This window comes from Lissotriton vulgaris, chromosome 5 (genome assembly GCF_964263255.1).
Source record: "Lissotriton vulgaris chromosome 5, aLisVul1.2, whole genome shotgun sequence".
In the NCBI taxonomy this organism is placed as follows: Eukaryota; Metazoa; Chordata; class Amphibia; order Caudata; family Salamandridae; genus Lissotriton; species Lissotriton vulgaris.
Window position 1 is genome coordinate 741,050,730 of NC_141693.1, and position 24,419 is coordinate 741,075,148.

Genomic DNA, 24,419 nt, shown 5'->3' on the forward strand with positions numbered 1-24,419 from the left:
ACAGATAAAGGCTGTATATAGGCAAGAACTGAAAAGATGTTAGCTACAAACTTCACAGTCAGTGGACTGCTGTTTAAGTGGGGTAGCGGGCGGGATAGATCCAGTTCTAAATTTGTTCCAGTGGATGCAGATGGCGGGCATTGGAACTCAATTTTGGTGACTGTTGCTTAACATCAGACTTTGAGTACAGTATTAATAAGAGAGAGATGTCGAAAAGGGGGAGAGAAAGGAAGAGGAGTAGAAAACATTGACAAAGTGAGAAAGTAGGGCTGAAAAAGAACCAAAAAATGAGCACGCATCGGTGGCTGCTGCGAAGTCAGACTTTAGGTTCCTGCACTTATTATTCTTTTCTTTCATGTGAAGGTCATGCACTGGACAGATCAGGACACCCCTTTGAAATCTCTACCTTATGCACACCTTCTCAACATTCAGTACTTCCTCCTCCACCACTGTGCGGTTTCCAGTCTTTGAACTGGAAGTGCGGTGGCTTTAGTACTGCGCTCCTTTTTTTAACAGAAGAATTAATTGTACAGGCATTTGTTCTAACCAAATCAGTTGATCGATTTTTATAAATTCTCATAGAAAGTCTCATAACTTAGCTCTGACGTTTCCCAGAATTATGTGTACTCTTCCATTATCACTCCCAATGTTGAATACACATCTTAGATCATTTCCTCGACCCATTACTTTATTTCCTCTAGTACTGCGCAAGCGGATTTAGAACATAGCCGTGTTGCAAATTGGTTTCTCTGTGAAAGGGAGAAATTGATTAGTTGCTTAAGTGAAAGTACATCTTCAGCACATAATCTGACTTCTGAAATAGACACAAAAATGAGGACTGAACTCAGCGACCTAGGATCGCTCGTGTTTGCAGTTTTTGGTATGACCCAGGACCTCTCTGAGAATCGGAAAGCTGTTCAAATTCAGACTTTTTTTATGAAAAACACTTTGTAGTGGGTTTTATTGACACCTCTGCTTTATCATGACCAAAACCTTGGGTTGTGGAACATTTTCACATGTGGGAAAAAGACCATGCCTCCTGCCCTGATAAGAGCTATAAATAAAGACTTCCAGTCCTGCATGTAGAAGACTGGGTATATAAAAGGGAGGGAGCCAGAGGCAGAGAAGTTGTGGGCTCTCAGAAGCACCTCGTAGATTGCCAAGATGTTCCAAGCCATTCTTGCGGCAGTGCTGGTGGTTGGCGGTGAGCACAAGATTATTCACAATCTTTATAAGCTCTAGTAAGGGGTTAGAGAGAGAGAGTGAGTGAGTGAGTGAGTGAGTGAGTGAGTGAGTGAGTGAGTGAGAGAGAGAGAGAGAGAGAGAGAGAGAGAGAGAGGATTGTGCATAGCCCATTGATTGAAGGTTTCTTGATGAAGTGGCCCTATTAAAAAAGGTACGCTGTAGAGAGGGGTCCCTCTCAATGGTGGCGAGCAAGCCTGTGGGACTTATGCAGAACCCGTAAGGATATCTAAACTCCTGGACTTGAGTCAGGGACCCACTCCACAAGTAGGGGGACCCAAGCCCCAGAATATCTCTGGAACTGCTCCTCAATCCTATATATGGAATAGGGGGCACAAGATCTTGAGAATCATTGACCCCACCTTCCTTTGTTGTTTGGAAGAAAACTAAGGAACCTGTGTCACGGAAAGCTGATATAGAGGCGCGAAAGATTCAGAAAATTTGCTAGATTGTACACAAATTTGGAAGATTTAGAACATCTGTCAGAGCCACAGATGTCCTTGTAATGGGGCCTAATTCTAGACATGCCCCCCTTGAATCGAGGGACAACAATTCCGAAACATCTCAGTCCCTCCTATCCCACAACGCCCTCATATTATGGAGTCCTTGCTCTGGTGCTGATTTTATTTTTATTATATTTGTTTTGTTTGGGTTCTCATTAGATTGGGACAGGGTGCTACGGGGAACATCCCTTACAACGCATTTATTACAACGCACTACCATTACAACGCAACCATTACAACGCAAACCATTACAACGCATTGCGCTGGGGGGCGCTCTAGGATAGGGAATATATTTAATTTACTATCCAACACCTTCCCTACTATCCACGGGGACTGGAGTTGGAATAGTAAATTAAATAAATCACTATCCAGCGCTTAAAAGCACTATGCGTTGTAGTGGTATGCGATGTAAAAACCGCGTTGTAACAGCAGGCGTTGTAATAGCCTGCGTTGTAGTGACACCAATCCGGTGCTACACAAACAGAATCATATAACAGGATTAATATAACATTCTTCATAAACACTAGAGGGTACAAACCCCATGTGTCTATGGGGTTCACAGTGGGTGGTTCACACATGGTGTGGCTGGGATATATGAGGGATGTATTGCCTGTATGAGACAGTGCCAGTCGTGATGGGAGGAAAAAGAATTTCACCAAATATGGACAGGCTGCTGGAGCTTCCAATGAAAACGTGAGCCTGGTCTTAACTATCTGGATTTGGAAATGTCCTTTAATTAATCTGAGGATAAGCTCCCCTGTGGTATGGATAATTCATGTTCAACGTAGCCAGCTCAAGTTTCTGCAACTACTTGGGTAGCAATTGAATACCAGGGCAGTGGCAATATCGGTCTTAAGCACACAAGAGGGATAATGAAAGAGTAAATGTTCAAGAAACAGGTAGCGTATAAGCGAATGGCAGATTTTCACATTTGTTGGCGTATGGTAAATAGGGAATGTAAGAATAACACAAGGAGAGGAAGGGTATTACGGAACGACTCCTAGTACCCTAAGGAATAACAATATAAACAAAGAAGGAATAGTTCAAATTCAAAATTACCGCGTTTTCACTTTCTCACACTGTCCAAACAAACAAACCCGCTCCGCTGCAATTCAGGTGTCAAAGCACATGGGAGGCACACGGCGACCCAAGTGGGAACCCAATGATGAAGCATGACACCAACTAGGTTGGTGGATGAGGGTTCCTACAAAAAAGAATATCTTTTCCCTTTAATGCAGTAAGTTTGCATTCGGAACTGTTCCTTCTTTGTTTATATTGAATAGGGAATATAGCCACCGGATGGTCGACTGTGGTAACAACAGTGGGGTAAACAAGAGCTAAAGAAAAAATCTAATATAACTTCAGAAACACTGGGTTAAATATCAGCCAAGTTTGAGAGGTGAAACTTTGGAGCCAGAACCCTGACTGGAAGTGCCCAGTCGTGAGGTCACAGCCCTCTGACATCAGGTGACATGTCTTCTTCCACAATAGGGAAGCAGACGATGGGGAAATCACTTAATCTCCCCAAGCCTGAATGTGTAATGTAAATACGGTGTTCATGTAAAGCGCTCCACTACCTTCGGGTCGAGTTCGCGCTATATAAAATATGCAACAACAAAAAAGTCTGAGTACCATGGTTGAGAAATTGCATGAGAAACAGTGAGAAAGGATGTATTTTTGTTGCACCCCAGTGATACCAAAGACCTGTATTTATTGCACATTTCCGGTAACAGTATATGTTGCTTTCTTCTCCTGTGCTTGCCAAGAAAGGAGGATCAGACACACACCACGTGTGTTGTAGGTTCTGTGGTCTGGCATTTCTGAAGTGTAATTCTCCCTTTGTTTGCTCTGCAGCGCTGGGCTGTGGGAAGCCGGCCTACGCACCGTCCGTCTCTCGAGTGGTCAATGGTGATGAAGCAAGGCAACACAGCTGGCCATGGCAGGTCAGTACCTTGGTTGGACTATGGTTTTATTGTCAAAATCGAAAAACGACTTTAAAGAAAGACTGTATTCAATGAATTAACATAAAGAGTAACTCAAAACTGCCACATAACACAAACCCTGACTGGGCGAAGTGGCCTGAGCCTTAAGGTGCAAATTCTAAGACCCTTTTAATTTTCCTTGAAACTTCAAGACTTCTATAAATCTGGCAAGCCTTTGAAACCCAAAGACAATCTGTCATCCTAAGACTTTTTTGAAACCCCAAGGCCTCCTGAATCACAAAGACCCCTGAAGACTCCTAGGCACCACCCGAAATCTAAGGGTTCCCATGAAACACAAAGACCCCTGAAGACTTCTAGGCACCACCCGAAATCCAAGGGTGGAGAAGGGTGGAGAAGCGTGGCTCAATGGTTAGAGTGGCAGACCCTGATGCAGAGGTCTGGCCCGCGACCAGGGTTCAATTCCCGCCTCGGCGGCTCTTGGACTCAATTTCCCCGGACCTGATAATTCTCGCCTCGGTGCCTAGTCTAATCATGGGTCCCACTCTGTGACTCTGGGCAATAGCTTGCTTAATCTCCACAACGGCCCCAGCAGCGTTGTGGAGGCCTGGCTTCACCTTGGGGGTGCCCAGGAGTGGACATTTCATAGGAAAGACAGGCTGGGTTCCACAGCGGTATGAATACAGCGCTATGAGGCCTCCGGGTAGAAGTGCGCTATATAAATACTCTACATTAACATTTACATGAAATAAAGACCCCTGAAGACTCCTAGACACCACCCGAAATCTAAGGGTTCCCAATAAACACAAAGACACCTGAAGACTCCTAGACATCACCCGAAATCCAAGGGTTCTTATGAATTACAAACACACCTGAAGACTCCTAGGCACCACCCGAAATCTAAGGGTTCCCATGAAACACAAAGACCCCTGAAGACTCCAAGGCACCACCCGAAATCCAGGGGTTCCCAATAAACACAAAGACCCCTGAAGACTCCAAAGCACCACCCGAAATCCAGGGGTTCCCAATAAACACAAAGACCCCTGAAGACTCCTAGGCACCACCCGAAATCTAAAGTTTTCCATGGAACACAAATACACATGAAGACTCCCAGTCATCACCCGAAATCCAAGGGTTCCTACTAATTACAAACACACCTGAAGACTCCTAGGCACCACCCGAAATCCAGTGGTTCCCATTAAACACACAGACACCTGATGACTCCTAGGCACCACCCAAATTCTAAGGGTTTTCGTGAAACACAAAGTCACCTGAAGACTCCTAGGCACCACCTGAAATCCTATAAATTACAAACACACCTGAAGACTCATAGGCATCACCCGAAATCCAAGGGTTCTTATGAATTACAAACACACCTGAAGACTCATAGGCACCACCCGAAATCTAAGAGTTCCCATGAAACACAAAGACATCTGAAGACTTGTAGGCACCACACGAAAACCAAGAGTTCCCAATAAACACACAGACACCTGATGACTCCTAGGCACCACCCGAATTCTAAGGGGTTTCATGAAACACAAAGACACCTGAAGACTCCTAGGCACCACCCGAATTCTAAGGGTTTTCATGTAGCACAAACACACCTGAAGACTCTTAGGCACCACCCGAAATCCAAGGGTTCCTTTGAATTACAAACACACCTGAAGACTCCTAGGCCTCACCTGAAATCCAAGGGTTCCTTTGAATTACAAACACACCTGAAGACTCTTAGGCACCACCCGAAATCCAAGGGTTCCTTTGAATTACAAACACACCTGAAGACTCCTAGGCAGCACCCAAAATCTAAGGGCTCCTATGAAACAGAAAGAAACATGAGGCTCCTAGACACCACCCGAAATCCAAGGGTTCCCATGGAACATAAAACACCTCCTACATTGGAGATCCCCCACAGAGAAACAATAACTCCAGTACATTCTTTCCAGTAAAACTGCAACACCCCCTGACAGTCAAAAAACACAAGTAACACAAATGTTTCTGAAACCCCAAGACCCAATAAAACCGGAATAGCTCCATCGAGTCCATAGAGACACTCAAGAACCCTGACAATTCGGACATGAATAACTCAAGCAGGTCAGTTCCTATCACTTTCTTGAGAGAGCTAGACCACCTCGCCTGTGTATCCAACTACATTATCACTCTTTGGTGACTTTAATTAAGCCTAAACAGTTAATTCGGAATCTTGTTGAACTATATTTTATTTACCGAAACAAGCTATTCTTACATCAAGAAGAAGAAAATATTTTGTATCAAAATCCAGTTTTCCATCCTTTTGATCTGGGGAACGTAATATACACTGCAGATATATTTTTGTGTGGAGCAGACTGACAGGCAGTATCTTTCACATACTATTACAAATCAATCAAAAAGAAACTGAAAAGCTGCTGGTTGTAAGTCAGAATATGAGCACAAAAATATTGTTAAGGTAAGCATATGCTTGTGATTATAGTTTCATTGATCTTCACTATCCTATGTCACTACATATATATATATATATATATATTTATATGTGTGTGTGTGTGTATAATATATATATATTTGAAATATATGTGTAAAATGTATATATATTTATATTATATTGTTAAGGTACAAATAGGTGGGATATGTGAAGTTAAGAAGAATAAATACAGTCAATATGAATAACTAAAATCACACACACAAATGTTTGATGTGCACAATAGTTTGAATGCTCAACAATATATCATGTTATTAGAACTAATAAACAGCTAACATGTGTGCATATCAAACATGAATCAATTTTTCTTAATATATTATAAAGTACAACATTATATTGTCTGACGCTCTCACAGATTGGCCTGCGTCTTGTTAGCTATTCATGTGAATATTGTACAACTGTCCACTTCCATTGCAGAGAGCAGAAACAAGTTTAGTGCGTTACACACAAATGCATAGCTTGCATTTGAGATTTTCTTAAAATGCGTCTAAAAGATTTGCCTATGTAACACAGAATAAATATTATAAGAACTTAAAACAGTATCTGTGGGCTAACATCCATGGCTTCACAAGTTTGCTTGTGGACAAATGGGGTCTGATCAAAGTCATCTTATTAAGAAAAAATATTTAGGGCCAGATGCATCAAGGCTTTTGCGACTCGCAAACGGCCTTTTAGCATGATTTGCTATGTATCAAATAATCGCAATTTAAGGAATCGCAAAAAAATGCGATTCCTTATTTTGCCATAGCATTTAAGGAATCGCAATTTTTACGATTCCTTAAATGATATGTATGTAACTATTTGGAATTGCGAATTTGTGTTAAGAAATTGCAAATTAGCACCAATTTGTACTTGGTGGCAATTTGCGATTTCTTTTAAAAATGCCCTATTTGGCATTTGTGAGGGTGGCATGTGACACACATACATGCCCATAGGGCATGTATGTGTGCCACATGCACACACATGTAAATTTCAGGGGTGCAGCAGGGTGTCTTTGAGACACCCCTGCACCCTTGAAATAATTCTCAAATTGCGATTAGCTAATTGCGAAATCGCAATTTGAGAATTATTGCACTATAATTCCTATGGGCCTCCTGGCCCATAGGAATGCATTGCAATCTATTCTTTATTTGCGAATTCGCAAAATGCGAATTCGCAAATAAAGAATAATAGGGAATCGCTAAAATCGCTATTTAGGAATCGCAAAATGGATGCTTGATGCATCTGGCCCTTGATCCCCATCTGATTTAAGTGGAACAAACTGGGGTGAAGTCTAAGCGTATTAATTGACCTGAGCTTGCGTACTCCCAATGAAGCAATGGCACAGCTCTGCTCCCTCTGGGGTCAGGAGTCCATCACAATCACGGCACACTTTCAACTCCTGCCTGACCTGTCCATTCACTAGTCAGCATTACTGGCACCAGTTTAACTCTGATACCACAGCCCTCCTGTGAGTACATCCTGGATTCTGCAAGCCAAGGGTCCAACACTTGTCCAAACCCTTCAAAGTTGAGAGAGGCGGGCTCTACATCATCGAGCCGTGGAGATAGGAGCCTTGGCCCTCCCCGGGGGTAACATAAGGGGTGCCCAGGAAACTTCTTTTAGGATATGGATCCTGCACAGGACACCTATCGGGGGCAATAGTCCTACGCCTCCTAGTCTGTCCACAGTCATCTCCAAAATGTCACTTTCTCACTCAAAATACAGTCGAGGCTGAACATTTCAATGTGGGCTTTGGAGGCATCGTCCTTAAGCTTGCGGTAGAGACATATCTTTGAAAGCTCTAACACAGAAAGCATGAATGTTGCCACCTAGAAAGTGACACGACATAAACCATATATCTAGGACATGTTCAGTGAAGACCTCGCCAGCAGATAGTCCCCCCCCCCCCCCCCCACTTTCTCAGAAATGCCTTCATGTTGTAGAATCTTGCATCCTCAGAATGAAGCTACTGGTACTGAAGCTGAGGGGGGATCAGGACCTCTCTCTGTAATAGTAACACAACAGGGTTCCCTGGTGGAGACAGACCGTGATTCTTCAGCAGAAGCACCTCGCTGGCAGCCACAGAAGACCCACTAGTAACAGCCATTGCCTCTTAGGTGGTGACACGTGAAAACCTTCAGATACCTACAGAAAGTACCTTTCTAAAGGTATCATGCAGCACCTCTCTCTTGCTAACATCCCGTGACTGAGGCTCGCTACTGATAACAACTCTTGCCTTCTGGTGGTGTGAACACATGGCTCTCTGGTTCGAACACAGGAAGACTCTGTGATATTAGCGAAACTAGGTTCTCTGCGGGTAACATAACAAGGCAATGGGGGTAACATGGTGCAATCTGATGGTAGCAACGGGGCCCTGCTGGTAACAGTGCCAGGTTAGCAGAATCTTAAACACACATTGCGTTTTCTTTTTGTGCAGGTTTCCCTTCAGTATCTTTCTGGTAGTTCCTGGTATCACACCTGTGGTGGAACTCTGATCGCGTCCAACTGGGTGCTAACAGCCGCTCACTGCATCAGGTAAACTGTCTCCCGTGTGTGGCACTATGTGGCATGAGAGCTCAGCCTCCTGTGTGGTACTATGTAAAGTTTGGGCTCAGCCTCCTGTATGGTGTATATAATGCTCAGCTTCCTGCGCAGTGCTGTGCATAGTTAGTGCTCAGCCTGCTGTATGGCGCTATAGGACATGATTATTCAGCCTCCTGCGTAGTGCCATAGTGACTTAGAGCTTAGCTAGATGTATGGTGCTAAGTAAAGTTAGTTCACAAACTGCTACCTGGTGCAATGTAAAGTTAGTGCACAGTCTGCTGAGTGGTGCAATGTTACATTAGTGCTCAGTGCTGCTCAGCTCATGAGTGGTGGCAGTGCTCAGCCTGCTGCGTGGTGCAATGTAATTAAAGTTGGTGCTCAGTATGCTGAACGGTGGCAGTGCTCAGCCTGCTGTGTGGTGGAATTTAAAGTTAGTGCACAGTCTGCTGAGTGGTGCAATGTTAAATTAGTGCTCAATTCTCAGCTCATGAGCGGTGGCAGTGCTCAGCCTGCTGCGTGGTGCAATGTAAAGTTAGTGCTCAGCCTGCTGCGTGGTGGAAGGTAAAGTTAGTGCTCAGTATGCTGAGCGGTGGCAGTGCTCAGACTGCTGCGTGGTTCAATGCAAATTTAGTGCTCAGTATGCTGAGGGGTGGCAGTGCTCAGCCTGCTGTGTGGTGGAATTTAAAGTTAGTGCTCAGTAGGCTGAACGGTGACAGTGCTCAGCCTGCTGCGTGGTGGAAGGTAAAGTTAGTGCTCAGTATGCTGAGCGGAGGCAGTGCTCAGCCTGCTGCATGGTGGAAGGTAAAGTTAGTGCTCAGTATGCTGAGCAGTGGCAATGCTTAGCCTGCTGCGTGGTGCAAAGTAAAGTTAATGCTCAGTATGCTGAGCGGTGGATATGCTCAGCCTGCTGCATGGTGCAAGGTAAAGTTGGCGCTCAGTATGCTGAGCGGTGGCTGTGCTTAGCCTAATGCGTGGTGCAATGTAAATTTAGTGCTCAGTTTGCTGAGCTGTGGCAGTGCTCAGCCTGCTGCGTGGTGGAATGTCAAGTTAGTGCTTAGTATGCTGAGCGGTGGCAGTGCTCAGCCTGCTGCGTGGTGCAATGTAAATGTAGTGCTCAGTATGCTGAGCGGTGTTAGTGCTCAGCCTGCTGCGTGGTGCAATGTAAATTTAGTGAGCGGTGGTAGTGCTCAGCCTGCTGCGTGGTGCAATGTAAATGTAGTGCTCAGTATGCTGAGCGGTGGCAGTGCTCAGCCTGCTGTGTGCTGCAATGTAAATTTAGTGCTCAGTATGCTAAGCGGTGGCAGTGCTCAGCCTGCTGCGTTGTGGAATGTAAAGTTAGTGCTCAGTATGCTGAGCGGTGGCAGTGCTCAGCCTGCTGCGTGGTGGAATGTAAAGTTAGTGCTCAGTATGCTGAGCGGTGGCAGTGCTCAGCCTGCTGCGTGGTGGAATGTAAAGTTAGTGCTCAGTATGCTGAGCGGTGGCAGTGCTCAGCCTGCTGCGTGGTGGAATGTAAAGTTAGTGCTCAGTATGCTGAGCGGTGGCAGTGCTCAGCCTGCTGCGTGGTGGAATGTAAAGTTAGTGCTCAGTATGCTGAGCGGTGGCAGTGCTCAGCCTGCTGTGTGGTGCTAAAAAACGTTCCACTCATCTTCCTCTGTGGTGCATTGCGAAGTTAATGCTCAGCCCAGTGTGTGTAATGTAAAGAGTGGGGCCTATTTAGAACTTTTGGGGAGCAGGGCGGCGCAGCAAGTCACTTTACTGCGCTGCTTTGGGTCACAAGGAAAGTGCAGGAATGCACCATATTTAGCCAATATTGCGCATTCCTGTCTTTTCCCCCCTGCGCTGGCACCATTTTGGCAGCCTAGCACCAACGCAGGCACACTTGCACCATAATGCAAGGGCGCCTTTGTTGTTGGCAGGGTTGTTTTTATGCAGGAAGTGGTACCTTCCTGCCCAAAAACAATCCTGAGAGGCTTTTATCCTCTTCCAATGTGTGCTGCAGAATCCACCACACGAAGAAAGAGCAAAAACGAGGAGAAATAAAGACTTTTCTCCTCTTTACGCCTCTCCTGGGAGGCTTATCTTTTTGGCGCATCCCAGGTTTACCTGTAGCTGTCTGGTTACGTGTCCAGTCTCCTAAATGATGCTAAGTCGGGTAAGCAGGCAGCAGTTGAGTTGTGCAGGTTCCAGCTTGACTCCTCAGTGATCCACCGTAGAAAGCCTCCGTCTTCTCTCGAATGACCGGAAACAGCAGGGCCTTCCGACTCTCTCTCCCTCAATCGACCCTGTTTTCTTCTCATTACAGTTCCTCCAGGTCTTATCGAGTGCTGCTTGGAAAACACAACCTCCGCGTCTCCGAATCCGGCTCGCGAGCTGTCCAGGTGCAGAGACTCCTCAACCACAAGCAGTGGAACTCCAGCCAGCTCTCCAACGGGTAAGTCGGGGCTTAAAGTGGGGCGGGTCTTACCAGGGGTCAGCACCGGCAATAATTAAAAACAGCCATTGAAAAGACTGGTTACGAAGCCCTACTTTCCTGTTCTTACCTTTACTAGAAAAAAATGAGATTTTTTTCCCTAACATTATGTACGGGAGTCCTCAGGGTAATGAAAGACAGCGATGCAGTCCATGTTGCATTTCATACGCTTTAATTAATGATGCGTAGAATATGTGTTCCTATTTCCCAGGAGTGAGTCGTTTTCTCAGACGTGTTTCTGCTGTTTTTTTCATATAACATGAGTCTTGAATAGTTCAAACTGAAAGCTGTGTCGCCTCGAGGTGTCCGAGCGAGATCAGTGTTAAGTCAGGTGTTCGTGACGCGGCACAACTGGGAGCTCTGGAGTGGAGACTTCCTGGAAGCACCTGTCATAAAGGTGTTCTAATTAAATGCTCATCCAATCCTTGGCCTCCATGCACAGAGGGCAGACAAAGTTATGGACACCTATGTGGCAACTGGAATTGGAAAGTGTGTGAAGGAAGTACGCACCTGTCCAAATATCGGCAATTTTAATGAAAAAGAAAATGCAATGAATATGCGTGAGAGGTAAAGTTGAAGTGTAGGGGGTGAAAGGAGGCTCAATCAGAAGTAGAGATGAAAAGAGCGATGGAGTGAAAGTGCAGGACATGCAGGTGGAAGGACTTCAGAAAGATGTGTGGATAAAAATGTCGTAAGTGAGTAACGCAGAGAGAAAGTCTGCAGGGAAAGTAAATGGGAGATCTTACTCTTTGATATGATATTGAAAACAATTCAGTGCTATCAAGCATTGTTAAAGGCAATAGGTCTGACTGGCCTAGGTGTTTGTCATTATGTGATGTGTTTTGAAACACCAAGAGAAAATAAATATAGAAACATCGAAACAGTGGCTATGTGGTTCGCTGGCAAGGACCAACATTCTAGTTCATGTTTTAGGCCACGCCTATAATTATGTAGGCTGCACCTGTGAAGAATTTCTTGTTATACTTCTTTTGCCATGTCCCATTTAGAGGCCCCTTTTTCATCCTACATAACGCACTGGGGGTAACCACAGGGGAATGAACTGTGCAGAGCAGTACTGGCTGTATCTGAGGCACAGGGCACTGGGCCTCTCACTTTCAGGACTTTATTACCGAGGGCACTGGCCTGAGAGACAGACAGACTGTCCTTATTGCAGGCACAGATTGAGAATGTCACCTCATCATCAGGCCATGAGATTAACCAAGACAGGGTAGCATTTTACCCTTTAAACTCAATGTGAATGTACAGCTGTGTGTGCACTCCATCCCTGCACAGTGTGTAGGTCTCACCCTTTGCACTAAAAATTAGGATCTATGTGGCGCACAATGTATCTACCCGAGAAGTGTGAAACTATGAGGAAACATGCAGTGAGTGAATGTAAGCCTTGCAACTTACATGCAGCTGTTTTAAAGGTCGTGCCAGGGGCAACAAAGGGGAGCCCTGGGGTAGCAGCTGCTATCTCCAACTGACATCCATGCCAAGAAAGCCAGCGGGTGGATGATCAGGGACTTGTTTTTGAACTGAGACAGAAGGAAACGCTCCCACATACCTGTGGGGATGACACTGGGTGGCAGAGACTTACTTCTCTGTTCAAGTGTTGTCCAGATGTGTTTAAGTTCAGAAAAAAAGTTTAAGGGGAATATAAATCTCAATACAGAATACAAAATAAAAATACATAATCGCATGAATCATTTGTTGAACAAAAAGACAAAATAGTTGTATATATAATTAAAGTTGGCCTATCTAGAAGAAAAAGTAATAATGACATATATAAATAAATCAGTAAAAAGCGTAAATACTACAATTCACATAATACAAAAACATATTAATGCAAAATTCAAAATGATCTTATATATAAAAAACACAATGAAAATAAAGTCATGGAGGTTTGGAAGCTTCTTGTTGTACGGGAGTTAAACTAGAGGAACGTTTAGCACTAGCAATATGATACACAAGAGCTTTATCTAATCTGTGGTTATAAGTAACAAATAGCGTACCACCAAGCTTGATAAGATAATAAGTCTTTCCAGTTCTTAGTGATCTGCTGAAAGGCCACTGCCAGCAATAGGTCCACTATTTTTGTGTTAGAATTGCATTCTGACCACACCGGAGATAAACTTCCCAGAAATACTTTAGAAACAGAGAAAAGATAGTCAGAATGAAAAATTAAATTCATCTGGGCCCACACCTTTTGCCAAAAACCATGGACAAGTGGGCATGTAAAAAGTAAATGGCGTAGATCCAGATGTTTGATGTGGAGAAGAACAACGGAGAGGGGGGTCGCTGTCTGTGTGCCAGTATTTGCCATTGCCTAAATAGACAGGTATGGTCAGGTACTGAGTGCCTACATTTCTTTAGTGTGAAAGGTTGAGCGCCAACACTACTTACCGCTGCTGAAATACTTTTAGTGGGAGTGTAGCAGCACTTCTCATTACAAAGTAGGTACTCTGGGTTGGTGAGTACATGCAGTTCTAAAGTTCAATTTCAACCACTGTATAGTCGGTACAGTTGTACATCTGTTACAAAGGTAATGTAACCTATGTACAAATATACAGAATATATATGTGCGTGTACTGTTCTTTGAAGAAATTAATGTCCCAACCCATGTCTTCCATTGTAAATGAACCCCGTCCTCTTTCTATTTTTATTGAAGGTATGACATCTCTCTGCTGAAGCTGGCAGAACACGTGCCCTTCAGTAGCACCATCCAGCCCGCCTGTCTCCCAGTTTCCGGATACGTCCTACCTAATAAATTCGCCTGCTACGTAACAGGATGGGGCAGGCTGCAGAGTAAGTAAATACTCGTGTCTTTTTGAATGAAACTAGCGGATGCCGGCCTAGTTTTAAAACAGTTCCAAAACCTGATTGCAACCTTTTCACCCTGTCTCCTGCTGAAGCTTGTTCGATACTTAATTGGCAAAATAATGATACATGCAGGAGCCCTCCGGATAACGTGGTTGCCAAGCATCAAGGCTTGCAATCCTTGCATCCCCCTCTAGCCGTTTTCCTATCTCGCTCCCCTCTTCCAGCGTTTCTGCCTTTCTCTTTCTTTATGTTGTATTATATTGTATTGTAATTGCATTTATATAGCGCTTACTACCCCTTAAGAGGCATCAAAGCACTTTTTTGTCAAGTAGCACGCTACTCTGGAACCGAAAAAGGATTAGTGATTATTTAGTATAGTGAAATATGAATGTAATTTGAGCGGTGGATATGTCAGTCTGTTATTTGGATTGAAAAGGATAGCAATGGGATAGAAGAGGAGGGGTTTACATTTGTATAGTGATTGCTCACCCTGATGAGGTGTTGAAGCACTTTTTCGGTGAGAAATGTATATAGAGGCAGCTAAGGAAGGCTGTAGTACTAGATGTTAGAGCTTCCTGTTAAAAGGAAACAGCCCCCCTCTAACCCCCCCCCTCCGTTAAGTTATGTACTAAGGCCCAAGAAAAGCTTTTGAAACATCTAAGTATAGGTATCACTGTCTGCTTTGTGTTCTCTTTCAGCCAACGGAGCTTCTCCTGATAGGCTGCAGCAGGGACGTCTGCTCGTCGTGGATCACGCCACCTGCAGCCGCTCGGACTGGTGGGGAGGCACCGTGAAAACATCCATGGTCTGCGCCGGTGGTGACGGCATCATCTCCAGCTGCAACGTATGTCCACAGAATATGCTACAAAGTTGGACCAACTGCTTTCTATCTATCAATATCGAAAAATGATTGCTAACCATGCTCTCTGCAGAAGAGTGTGTTGTCAACTTTGCTGCTTTAGGCTTTTTTTGGCAATAAACACACATGTCCTTACCTGTAAGGGATTTCAGAAAGAAATCTCTCCCATCTTAGTGTAGTTGCCTTGCACCCTTTCAAGAGATTTCTTTTTTCTGGTTGTGTGGGTGGTGTTTCCGGTCAAGGAGTTACTAGAGGCATAACAATCCTGAAGCAGATGCAGGTCAGAAGAGGGATCTCTCCGGGCTCTGAGAGTTCAACCTGAAGCATATCTGCTTGACCTAGAGTCTAGTATTTTCAATGGACGCTCTTTTTTGCTTTGTTAGATAGGACAACCCGAGCAAAAGCCATCTAACCTGTAGAGTAGCATAAACCGGGCATGATCGGTCCAGTCTATACAAACACCGATCTGTAGAGTATGCATAGAGGTGCAGATGAGCATGGTCTGTCCAGTCTATACAAATACTGACTCAGAGCATTATCAGTCCAATCTACAGACAGGTTCACCCAGAGCGTGATCTTTCCAGACTACAGAAACAAAGAACCACAGCATGATATGTCCAGTCTTCCGAAACACGAGAGTACGACTGACCCACTTTGTAAAAACACGTAATCACAGCATGATCTTCTGAAACACATAACCACAGCATCATCTGCCCACTATTCATCGAGATCCAGCCAAAGCATGACCTGTCCAGTCTACAGATAGATCTGACAGAGCATGGTCTGTCCTGTATAGCACGTACCATACATAGTTATGAACCAAGCATGTCCGATCACGAGAATATCACAATTTACGCACAGCTTCTCTGATCTAGAGAGCAGTGCTCCGCATGTACGGTCTGATCAATCTTTAGAGCAGCACCAATCAAAGGTAAGGTCCACCCAGTGAGGACCAAAACCTGAGAATTATTTTATGTGGTGAGGAACACAACTGGAACACAAAATAGCTGCTCTAGAGTAGCACAACCAAAGCACATCTCACAATATAGAGAAGAGACTATTCCTCCCTAAGCTCGAGCTACTGAGTGACATAACCAGAGCATGTGCCTGACCTAGTGAGTAACACTACTTAAGCCTGATCTAGTAACGTGAGCCCATCTAGCAGAACAACACGAGCACACGATGCATCATGTGAGTACCATAACCCAAGACCAACATAGAGAGTAATATTCCTCTAGACCAATGAAATGAGTAACATTACTCAAATCCAGTCTAGCAAGTAGCAAAGTCAAAACAAGAGCCCAATCAAGAGAACAACACCACTTAAGCAGCTCATCGGTGAGTATCCCAATCTGAGCACAAGTCTAATTTCATTATTAACAAAACACGAGTGAGATCTTAACAAGTAGCACGTTTTCCAGTGATAGTAGCATCTCTTGCTGAAGTTGCTGGTTTACTCTGGATTTTACCAGTTGCTAGGTTCCTTTTTCTGATGTGGCGGTTCACCTACACTGTCTTACAGGACATTTAGTGGATGTTGGTTGGATCCTAATGGTTTGAAGTTTCTACAGTAATCAATGCTTTCTATCTGTTTGCAGGGTGACTCTGGTGGCCCACTGAACTGCAGGGCTACTGATGGAAGCTGGCAGGTCCACGGTGTGGTCAGCTTTGGTTCCACTCTTGGTTGCAACTATTCCAAGAAGCCGTCTGTGTTCACTCGGGTGTCTGCATTCAACAGCTGGATCAGTCAGGTAATAATTCACAACTGGGCCAGCGAGCTCCAGTCACTGTAAGGTTAGTAAGGGAAGGCAAAGAGCACGATTGGCATCACAGAGTAAAGCTGCAGCTGAACTAATGAATTACAATTACCAGAGTACGGCACTGTTATATCTGAACTAGGAAGATAAGAGCGCAGATGAATTATAAAGGTACAGTCACAGCTCGATAAATGATGTAGAGTCACAAATCAATCAATCGATCAGGGGTTTATATAGCGCGACTACTCATCCTTGAGGGTCTCAGGGTGCTGGTGGGGGGCTGCTGGTTCCTCTGGGTGTGGAGGATCATTCGAAGAGCCAGGTCTTGAGGTCCTTCTTGAATTGGGTCAGCGACTTATTGAAAAGGGAGAGTCACGTCGTGGATGGATTAATAGGTATAGTCACCACTGGAAAACAAGGGTACAGTCACAGTTCTGTGTTTGAGAGTCCGTCGGGGTTGTGAGTTAGAATTAGGGCTTGGTTGGTAAGCACAGTCACAGCAGTGTAAGTAAGGTACAGTTCTATCTGGATAATGAGGAAGCCATAGAAAATGGACTTGAGAGCTAAGGTGGCACCTGAATGTCTGAGGGTGCTGCCAGGGCTGGATGAATGGATGCAATCTCAGCTTGACTAGTCAGATAGAAACAGCTAGAGTGATAAAGTGGTCTGACTGGATTACTTCGGCAGTGCTTCCAGTCTGTCCTGATCATATCACCTAAGGTGTTCAGGCTGGCAGATTCCTGCTGGAGCAGGCAGCATGCGAGTGGCTCCTGCATGCCCGTGAACTGCACTTCCTTGCTCAGAGTGTGCCGAGATCTTGCAGTCTGATTCCTAGAGGTCAAAGGATTCCTGTGGTGGCCCCAAGATGATGGGTATCTAATTTGTGGTAACCAACTTCTGCTGCAGGTCAGGTTAGGATTGAAAACATTCGATAACCATGCAAGACTCCTGTTTTCCCAAACAGCTCTGCCTTTATTGTGATTTGTATTTCCCCAAATCCGAAATAGGATCTCGGGCGCTTCTACAAATACTTGAATGCATAAATAATCTGAAAGTAAATGTTTCATTGATATGGGCTACTGCATTGTTTTGATGCTCTCTATAGGGAGTTTAACTATACTACTGTGTACAAATAAGTTGACATATATTGCGCCACAAACGACGATGGTGGAATAATTGGTTAATTAAACTATATTTCCTGATATTTTTCAGACAATGGCAGCCAATTAAACCGAAGAAACGATGAATGATGACCTGGCGGAGTTCAGGGGACGAGCTGAAATGTACCACAAAAAAAGGATATCTGAGCTGTAAAGACATTAAAGGAATAAAAATCTGTAAAATGTATTTGTGTTTGTTTTAAAACTCTACTTAAAATAAAGGGTACACGGGTGTGCACATCGGCAGGAGGCATGGAGAGTGCACGTGCACATCTGCAAAAAGCATGCCTGAAATGCCTGTCAGCAGGAGGATATGACGGGACTGCACGTTGATTGTTAATTATCTAATGCTTATTTGATTTTAGTGCATCTGGGATAATCATGGCCCCAAAGAAGAGAAGGAAACAATCAGTGTCCGGGCTCCACTAGAGCAGATATCTGAACCAGTTTTTAAGCTCTGCTGAGGAAGGAGATACCTGATTTAGGAGTTGGGGGACCCTGGTGACATCTGAAGATGTGTTTAATTTGCGCTTAGGAAGGGGAAATTGATGGGTGTTGGGGTCCCTCAAAGGAAGGTTATAGATCTGATTCCGGGTTAGGACTAGGGCTCCTGTGATCAAGGAGAAATCTGGACTAATGTGAGGTTCTTCCTTGAGGAAGGAGAGATCTGACCCAGTGTGTGGGTTCCAGGTGATGTGGTTCCCCAAGAAGGGTCTTATCAGGAACAATGAGAGCTTTGACCGAATACAGAACAGCAAAGTATCACCAAGTTATTTCTATGTGTGGTTGTCGATCATGCATTCTCTAGTTTGTGAATACATTTTTATTGATTTATTTTAAGGTTTTATAGAGCGCGAACATGACCCGTGAGGGTATCAGAGTGCTTTTCAGGTACAATAGAGTAATACAGGCGCTTTACAGGTACAATAGAGTAATACAGGGTCACGGCAGATCATCACACAACCAAAAAACAGGTAAAAACAATAAAAGTTAGTATATAGGAGAGCTTACAGAAGATAAGGGGGATGAAGGTGGGAACATGGTAGCAAACAGGTACTGTGCCTGGGGGATAGGATAGGCTATACAGCAGGACAAATATAATACAATGAACAAGAGCGCAGGATAAGGCAATAGTCTCTCAGGTGGCTGAGGGAAACGAGATTAGCCAAGGAATTTACCCATGAGAAAGGCCTTGGCCTCTTTTTTGATGCGAGCAAAGGAAGGGATTTTTCTAATGTCGGGAGGGAGGGAGTTCCATATTCTTGGTGCAGTTCCGGTGAAAGCCCGATTGTAGGTTTTTGTTTTCCTAAAGCGTGCAGGCCAGAGTAGGAGGGCCTTGGTCGATCTTGAGTTTCTGTTTCCTCCAGATAACATAAGCTTCTGTGCAAGATACGCAGGGGAGTTTGAGTGAAGGGCCTTGTGCGTGATGCATGCCAGCTTGAGATGAATCCTCACCTCGAAGAGGAGCCAGTTTAACGCTTTCAAGTGAGGAGTGATGTGATCGAACTTTTTTGAGCCTGTAAGTAGTCTGGCGGCTGCGTTGAGGCAGGCTTTTAAGGGTGCCAGCGAGATCTTAGGTAAGCCAGAGAGGGTGGAGCAACCGTATTCCAGTCGAGAGATGACTAATGACTGGACAGCGATTCTATAGGTAGCTCAGGTGGAATCTGGCCAATTTCGCCATTGTGTTGATGTGATCTCACATATTTAGGTTATGATCAAAGGAAATTCCCAGAGATTTGGCTGAATTCACAATGGTCGGGGAACAGTTTAAGGCTGTGATGGCTTTAATCCATGTCTGGATGTCGGGGTTGTTCTTGGGTGGGGAGATTAGAAGGAACTCAATTTTTTTGGCATTTAGTTTTAGTTGATTGGAGGAGAGCCATCTGACAGTCTGCTTCAGGGCTTCATTTAGGGCGAGAATCTCTGCAAGAGATGAGATTTTTATGTAGATCTGAGTGTCACCAGCGTACATATGGAAGGAGATATTTGCATTGCGCAGGACTTCGGCAAGGGGTTCCAGATAAAAATTGAAGAGGGTGGGGGACAATGTTGATCCCTGAGGGACTCCCACCGTGACTACGGATGGAGCGGACAGTTCATCATTGACTAGAAATCTCTGGGATCAGTTTTGGAGGTAGGATCTGAACCAGTCAAGGACTGTGCCTTCTAATCTCATCCTGAGTTTAAGGCGTTCGAGTAGCATCACATGGTTGACCGTGTCGAAGGCCGATGATAGATCAAGGAGGATCAGGAGACAGGTTTTGTCTTGGTTAAGGGCTTGAAGAGCGTCATCAACGATGTGGAGCATGGTGGTTTCATTGCTGTGCCCCGGTCGGAAGCCTGATTGACAGTCATCCAGTAGATGGTAGTTGTTGATGTGGTGGCTTAGCTGTAATTGTACACACTTTTCCAGCACTTTAGCCAGGAGCGGAATGTTGGAAATTGGTCTAAAGTTGTCTGGGGAGGCTGGGTCCACCGAAGTTTTTTTTAGAATGGGTAGGACTTGGCCTGTTTTCAGCGAGGTCAGTATTGATCCCTGTCGTAGGGAGGCATTGATGATTGCAGTCCAGCTAGGAATGATGGATTTGGTAACGGTCGCGAGACAGTTTGAAGGGAGCTGGTTGTTGGGGTTCAGGGAGGCAAGGATTTTCGCAACAGTGACTTCGTCGTAGAATGCAAATTCGGACCAGTGAGCTAAATTCTTTGGTAAGGATCGTGGCGGCAAGGAAGGAGGAGGCAGAGGGTCAAAGTTCGGAGGGGGGAAGGATGCGGCCTTAAGTTCAGTATCTAAGGTTATGATTTTGTTTGTGAAAAATGAGGAGAAAACCTCAGAGGAGATGAGAGACTTGGGGTTTTCTTTCACCGTTTTGGACAGTTTGTTCGATTGTAGTTTACCCATCGCAAAGAGTTTGCGAGGTCTGTTCCGGGCGTTTCCTAGTACCGCTCTGAAGAATTCTTTTTTTGAGTTGACGATGTTCTTGTTGTAGATATTTCTGGCCTGGATAAGGAGTTTTAGGTGGTCTGTTGAGGGGTGCTGCCTCCAGGTTCTTTCATGATGTCGGAGGGATCTTCTCTCGTCGTTGAGAGAACCAGTGAACCATGGGTTTTTATCTATGACTTGAGATCTTTTTAGTTTAAGAGGGGCTAGGTCATCTAAGATGCTTGACATATTAGCCGAGTAATGATCGTTGAGGTCACTGACCGAGGTGATGGGGGGTGGGGGGAGGGGGGTGGTAGGTCAGTTTTACAGCAGATCTCAAGCTTGTTGATGTCTAGGTTTTTTGTGTCTCTGACCCAGCGTTTTGGGAGTACCTGTTGTGGTGTCCTTGTCTTGTGTGTGGTAGGTAACAGGAAGGCGATGGTATGGTGGTCAGACCAGTCGAAGGGCTCTATCGAGGTGAGCTTGACGGTGGTTTCCTTGGAGATGATCCAGTCAAGAGTGGCTCCTTTCGAGTGGGTTGGGAGAGGGCAAGCTTGGGTCAGGGCTAGATCGGCCAAGAGGACCTTAATGGCGTTGACATGGGGATCCTTAGGATCATTCCAGTGCAGGTTGAAATCGCTGAGGAAAATGTCCTTGGAGTTAGGGGAGTTCTTAGCCATAATAACTTCCATGAGGTAGTCAGTGAAAGGTTTGTTTGTGCCTGGGGGGTGATAAAAGATGTACAGGCTACATATGTGGATGGTGTTATTGAAGACTGAGAGGGCTAGATATTCGCAGGAGTCAGTAGTATCCGTAAAAAGCTCAGTGACAAGGAGGTTAGAGCATTGGATGCAGGCAATTCCGCCTCCTTTTTTGTTATGTGGTCTGTCGAGCCTGACAATGTTGAAGTTAGGGTGGATTAAGAGGTCGAGGCATGGGGATGAGGATTCATTTAGCCATGATTCTGTTAGAATGGCTATGTCGGTGTTGTTGTTCAGAATGAGTGCTGCGACATCGGCCGCATGCTTCACTGCAGAACGACAGTTGAATAAGAGACCCATCAGGGCAGGAAGAGGAGTGGTGGCGAGGGTCGGGACGGACAAGGCCACTGGCGTAAGGTTGCTTCTGGGCATTCGTCTATTGCTGGGGGGGACTGATCTGTGTGGGTTGATGGCTACCGTGCGTCACTCACATCAGGTAGATAGGGGCTGTGTTAAGGTCTAGAAGGAGGTCCTGGACTTCCTTTTCGGTGAGATCTAGTGGATTAGTTGTGGTGAGGGAGAGGTTGCAGGAGAGGGCGAGGTCAAAGGTTTCCTCCTCAGACAGGCAGCTAGTGTGCTTGTGAGGGCGCAGATGTCTTGAGGTAGTCGGTAGTGGTCGTTTGGGGAGCTCTGGGATTGGAAGGGAGACATTCTGGGACATGAGCCTTGCGAAGGAGAGTTCAGCGAGGTGGAGGAGTTTTGTAAGATCGAGGATGGAGGAATGGAGGTTCTGAATTATTATGGAAGCTCTGGAGTGCAAGGAAATGATGTCTGCAGAGTGTGGTGCACGGGTGGACTGAACTGGGAGTCGTAGGAGAGGTGGCTTGAGTGTTAGAGGTGTTGGCCTGATCTGGTGCAGTGGGAGTCGTTGAGGGGGGTGGGGCTTGGTGGCTAGGATGGATTGTGTGTGGGGTCAAAGAGGGAGTGGCTTGAGTGTTAGCGGAGCGGGTTTGACCTGCTATAGCCCCGGTCACTGGTTTTGTAGATGTAGTGGTCCTGGAGATTGAGGAGGGAGCACGGAGGGAGTGGGTCAAGGGTTCAGTGTTAGGTTCGCTCCGTGCAGTTGAGGGCGGCCTGATAGGGTTTAGGTGTAGTTTGATGGGAGCCGTAGATTCCGAGTGGGACGCGTGGGGGGGTGGACTCATGTGGGGGGGGAGGACTCAGGTCCATAGCGTTAGGGAAGATTGTTGGCATAGTGATGGGATTCGGGAGTTCTGTATTGGGCAAGGGGGTAGGTGTACGGTTTGGCCGGGTGTTGGTTGGCGACCCTGTGTCTTGCACATAGTTTCGGAGGGTAATGAAAAGCTCTGAGAATTTGTCAATGTTTTTAGGTGAGGCTTGGGTCAGTACAATGCCGCTTTTGTAGAGGGTGATGGTGAGGTCAGCTTGAAAAGTTGTTGAAGGCGCTATTGTGAGCTTAGTGCCATAGGGAATGATCCTGGATGAGTGAACATTAAGGAATAGTGAGAAAGTGTTACGCCAAGCAGGAATTCCTCTGGAGTAGAAAACCAGGTCATTGGTGACGGTGCCTAGGTCCACACAGAAACGTAGGTCCGCAATCAGTGTCTCGGGATGGTTTTTCAGGGTGAGGTGTTTTAAGGCTTTTGAGGCATTTTTTGGAAGGTTTGGTGGGTAGACCAGTGTGAAAGCGTTTGAGCCGTAGGCGGTTAGAGCAGGGCTAACCATGATGGCTAGGGATGGGTATGCACGACGCGAACTGGGCCAGTGAGCATCCAACATTGGGGTCACCAACAGATAGTTGTTATGTGTTAAAAGTAGTCTCAAGGTTAAATAAGAGTGGGTAGACCACTTTCAGATTGAGGAGAGGAATAGAGCGGTCATTTTCCTGTTGCCGTGGTTAGTGAGAGGTGAAGATGCCTGTCGTTATTTGAATCTGCAGTTTGGGTTAGTGCCACTACAAGATGGCCGCCACAGAGATGGAGGAGAGAGTAGTCCTCTTTCAATTGCAGTGAGAAGTGGAAAAAGCAGTCCTCTTTCTGTTTCTGTAGCTGTTGCTGCAGTTAGGGTTTGTGGAGGCTTCTTTCTGTGGAGGCAGTTTGCCTAACAGCGCAGTCCTCTTTCTGTGTGCACTGATTAGGGGCAGCCATTTTGTCTCATGTTGGGCTTACAACAACAACAACATGGTGGGTTCGGGCAGAAAAATGTTATTCCCCACTTTCACTTGGCTGAAGGTTTGAAAAAACAAACTTTGGCAGTGTAATCATGGTGAAACCACAAATATAGTTGCGCTGCACATCTTCTGTAAAGCATAAAATCAGCATTTAGGCTTAATAAAAGTTCTAAGGTTTGTCTGATATGCTGTCACAAAACACTCATATATTGTTTTGAACTTAGTTGATCATATGGATGAGTAGATGTGTCACAGTGGGGTTCATAAACATTCACTCAATTGCATGACTTAGCAGTCAGCTTTGTTCATCAGTTCAACATGTTTCATGTCGTGCAGGGGCAGCTTTCTCAAAGCGTTATCTGGAATTAGAGCTGTGCGCATAAAGCAGGGGTGTCAACATGACACACTACACCTCCTCCACCACCTGGGACGCTGTGACCTACAAACATCCATGGAAAGTGTTTTTGCACTATTATGTTTGGTTTCAACAGGGGGGGCGCTAGAGGGCGCCGGACGAGATGGCCGCACTCGCGTGAGGCTCCGTCTAGACCTTATAATATTCGCCCATTCATCCTGATACCCCGGCGCTTTTGCCCTGCACCCCGGTGGAGCACGATCCGCTGCCCTCTGTGACTGACTGGGGCGAGCTGTGAGGTGATTGCAGCTATCCTGCGGGCGCCCGGAGCTGAGAGGTCCCAGGCCGGGACGTGGAGGACGGCGACTCCGACGGGCGCGGACCGAGGCTCCGCTGCGAACTGGACCTTTGCTGCTGTTCCAGCCTGCGGGAGCGGAGCCCTGGTGACGGCGCGTTGTGGCTGAGGAGGCGGAGAGGCGGAGCGGACAACGGGAACCCC

The 24,419-nt window shown here is 45.6% G+C and overlaps 1 protein-coding gene across 1 annotated transcript; it reads left to right on the top strand.

The window, feature by feature from the left end:
- The first annotated feature begins 1,084 nt into the window (after positions 1–1,084).
- Positions 1,085–17,940, top strand: LOC147711477 (chymotrypsin-like elastase family member 2A). Its single transcript, XM_086922174.1, has 8 exons — positions 1,085–1,204; positions 3,600–3,688; positions 8,578–8,675; positions 10,987–11,115; positions 13,826–13,962; positions 14,676–14,821; positions 16,435–16,587; positions 17,806–17,940. Exons 1-8 carry the CDS (start codon positions 1,165–1,167, stop codon positions 17,821–17,823), a joined length of 810 nt encoding a protein of 269 aa, XP_086778300.1. The 5' UTR covers positions 1,085–1,164; the 3' UTR covers positions 17,824–17,940.
- The last annotated feature ends 6,479 nt before the right edge of the window (positions 17,941–24,419 follow it).

What these genes read in the sequence shown, in the direction of transcription:
- LOC147711477 (XM_086922174.1), top strand. Translation starts at nt 1,165, where the DNA reads ATGTTCCAAGCCATTCTTGCGGCAGTGCTGGTGGTTGGCG. An exon ending in ACAGCCGCTCACTGCATCAG is followed by an intron (nt 8,676 to 10,986) that starts GTAAACTGTCTC and finishes TTCTCATTACAG; the next exon opens with TTCCTCCAGGTCTTATCGAG. An exon ending in AGGATGGGGCAGGCTGCAGA is followed by an intron (nt 13,963 to 14,675) that starts GTAAGTAAATAC and finishes GTTCTCTTTCAG; the next exon opens with CCAACGGAGCTTCTCCTGAT.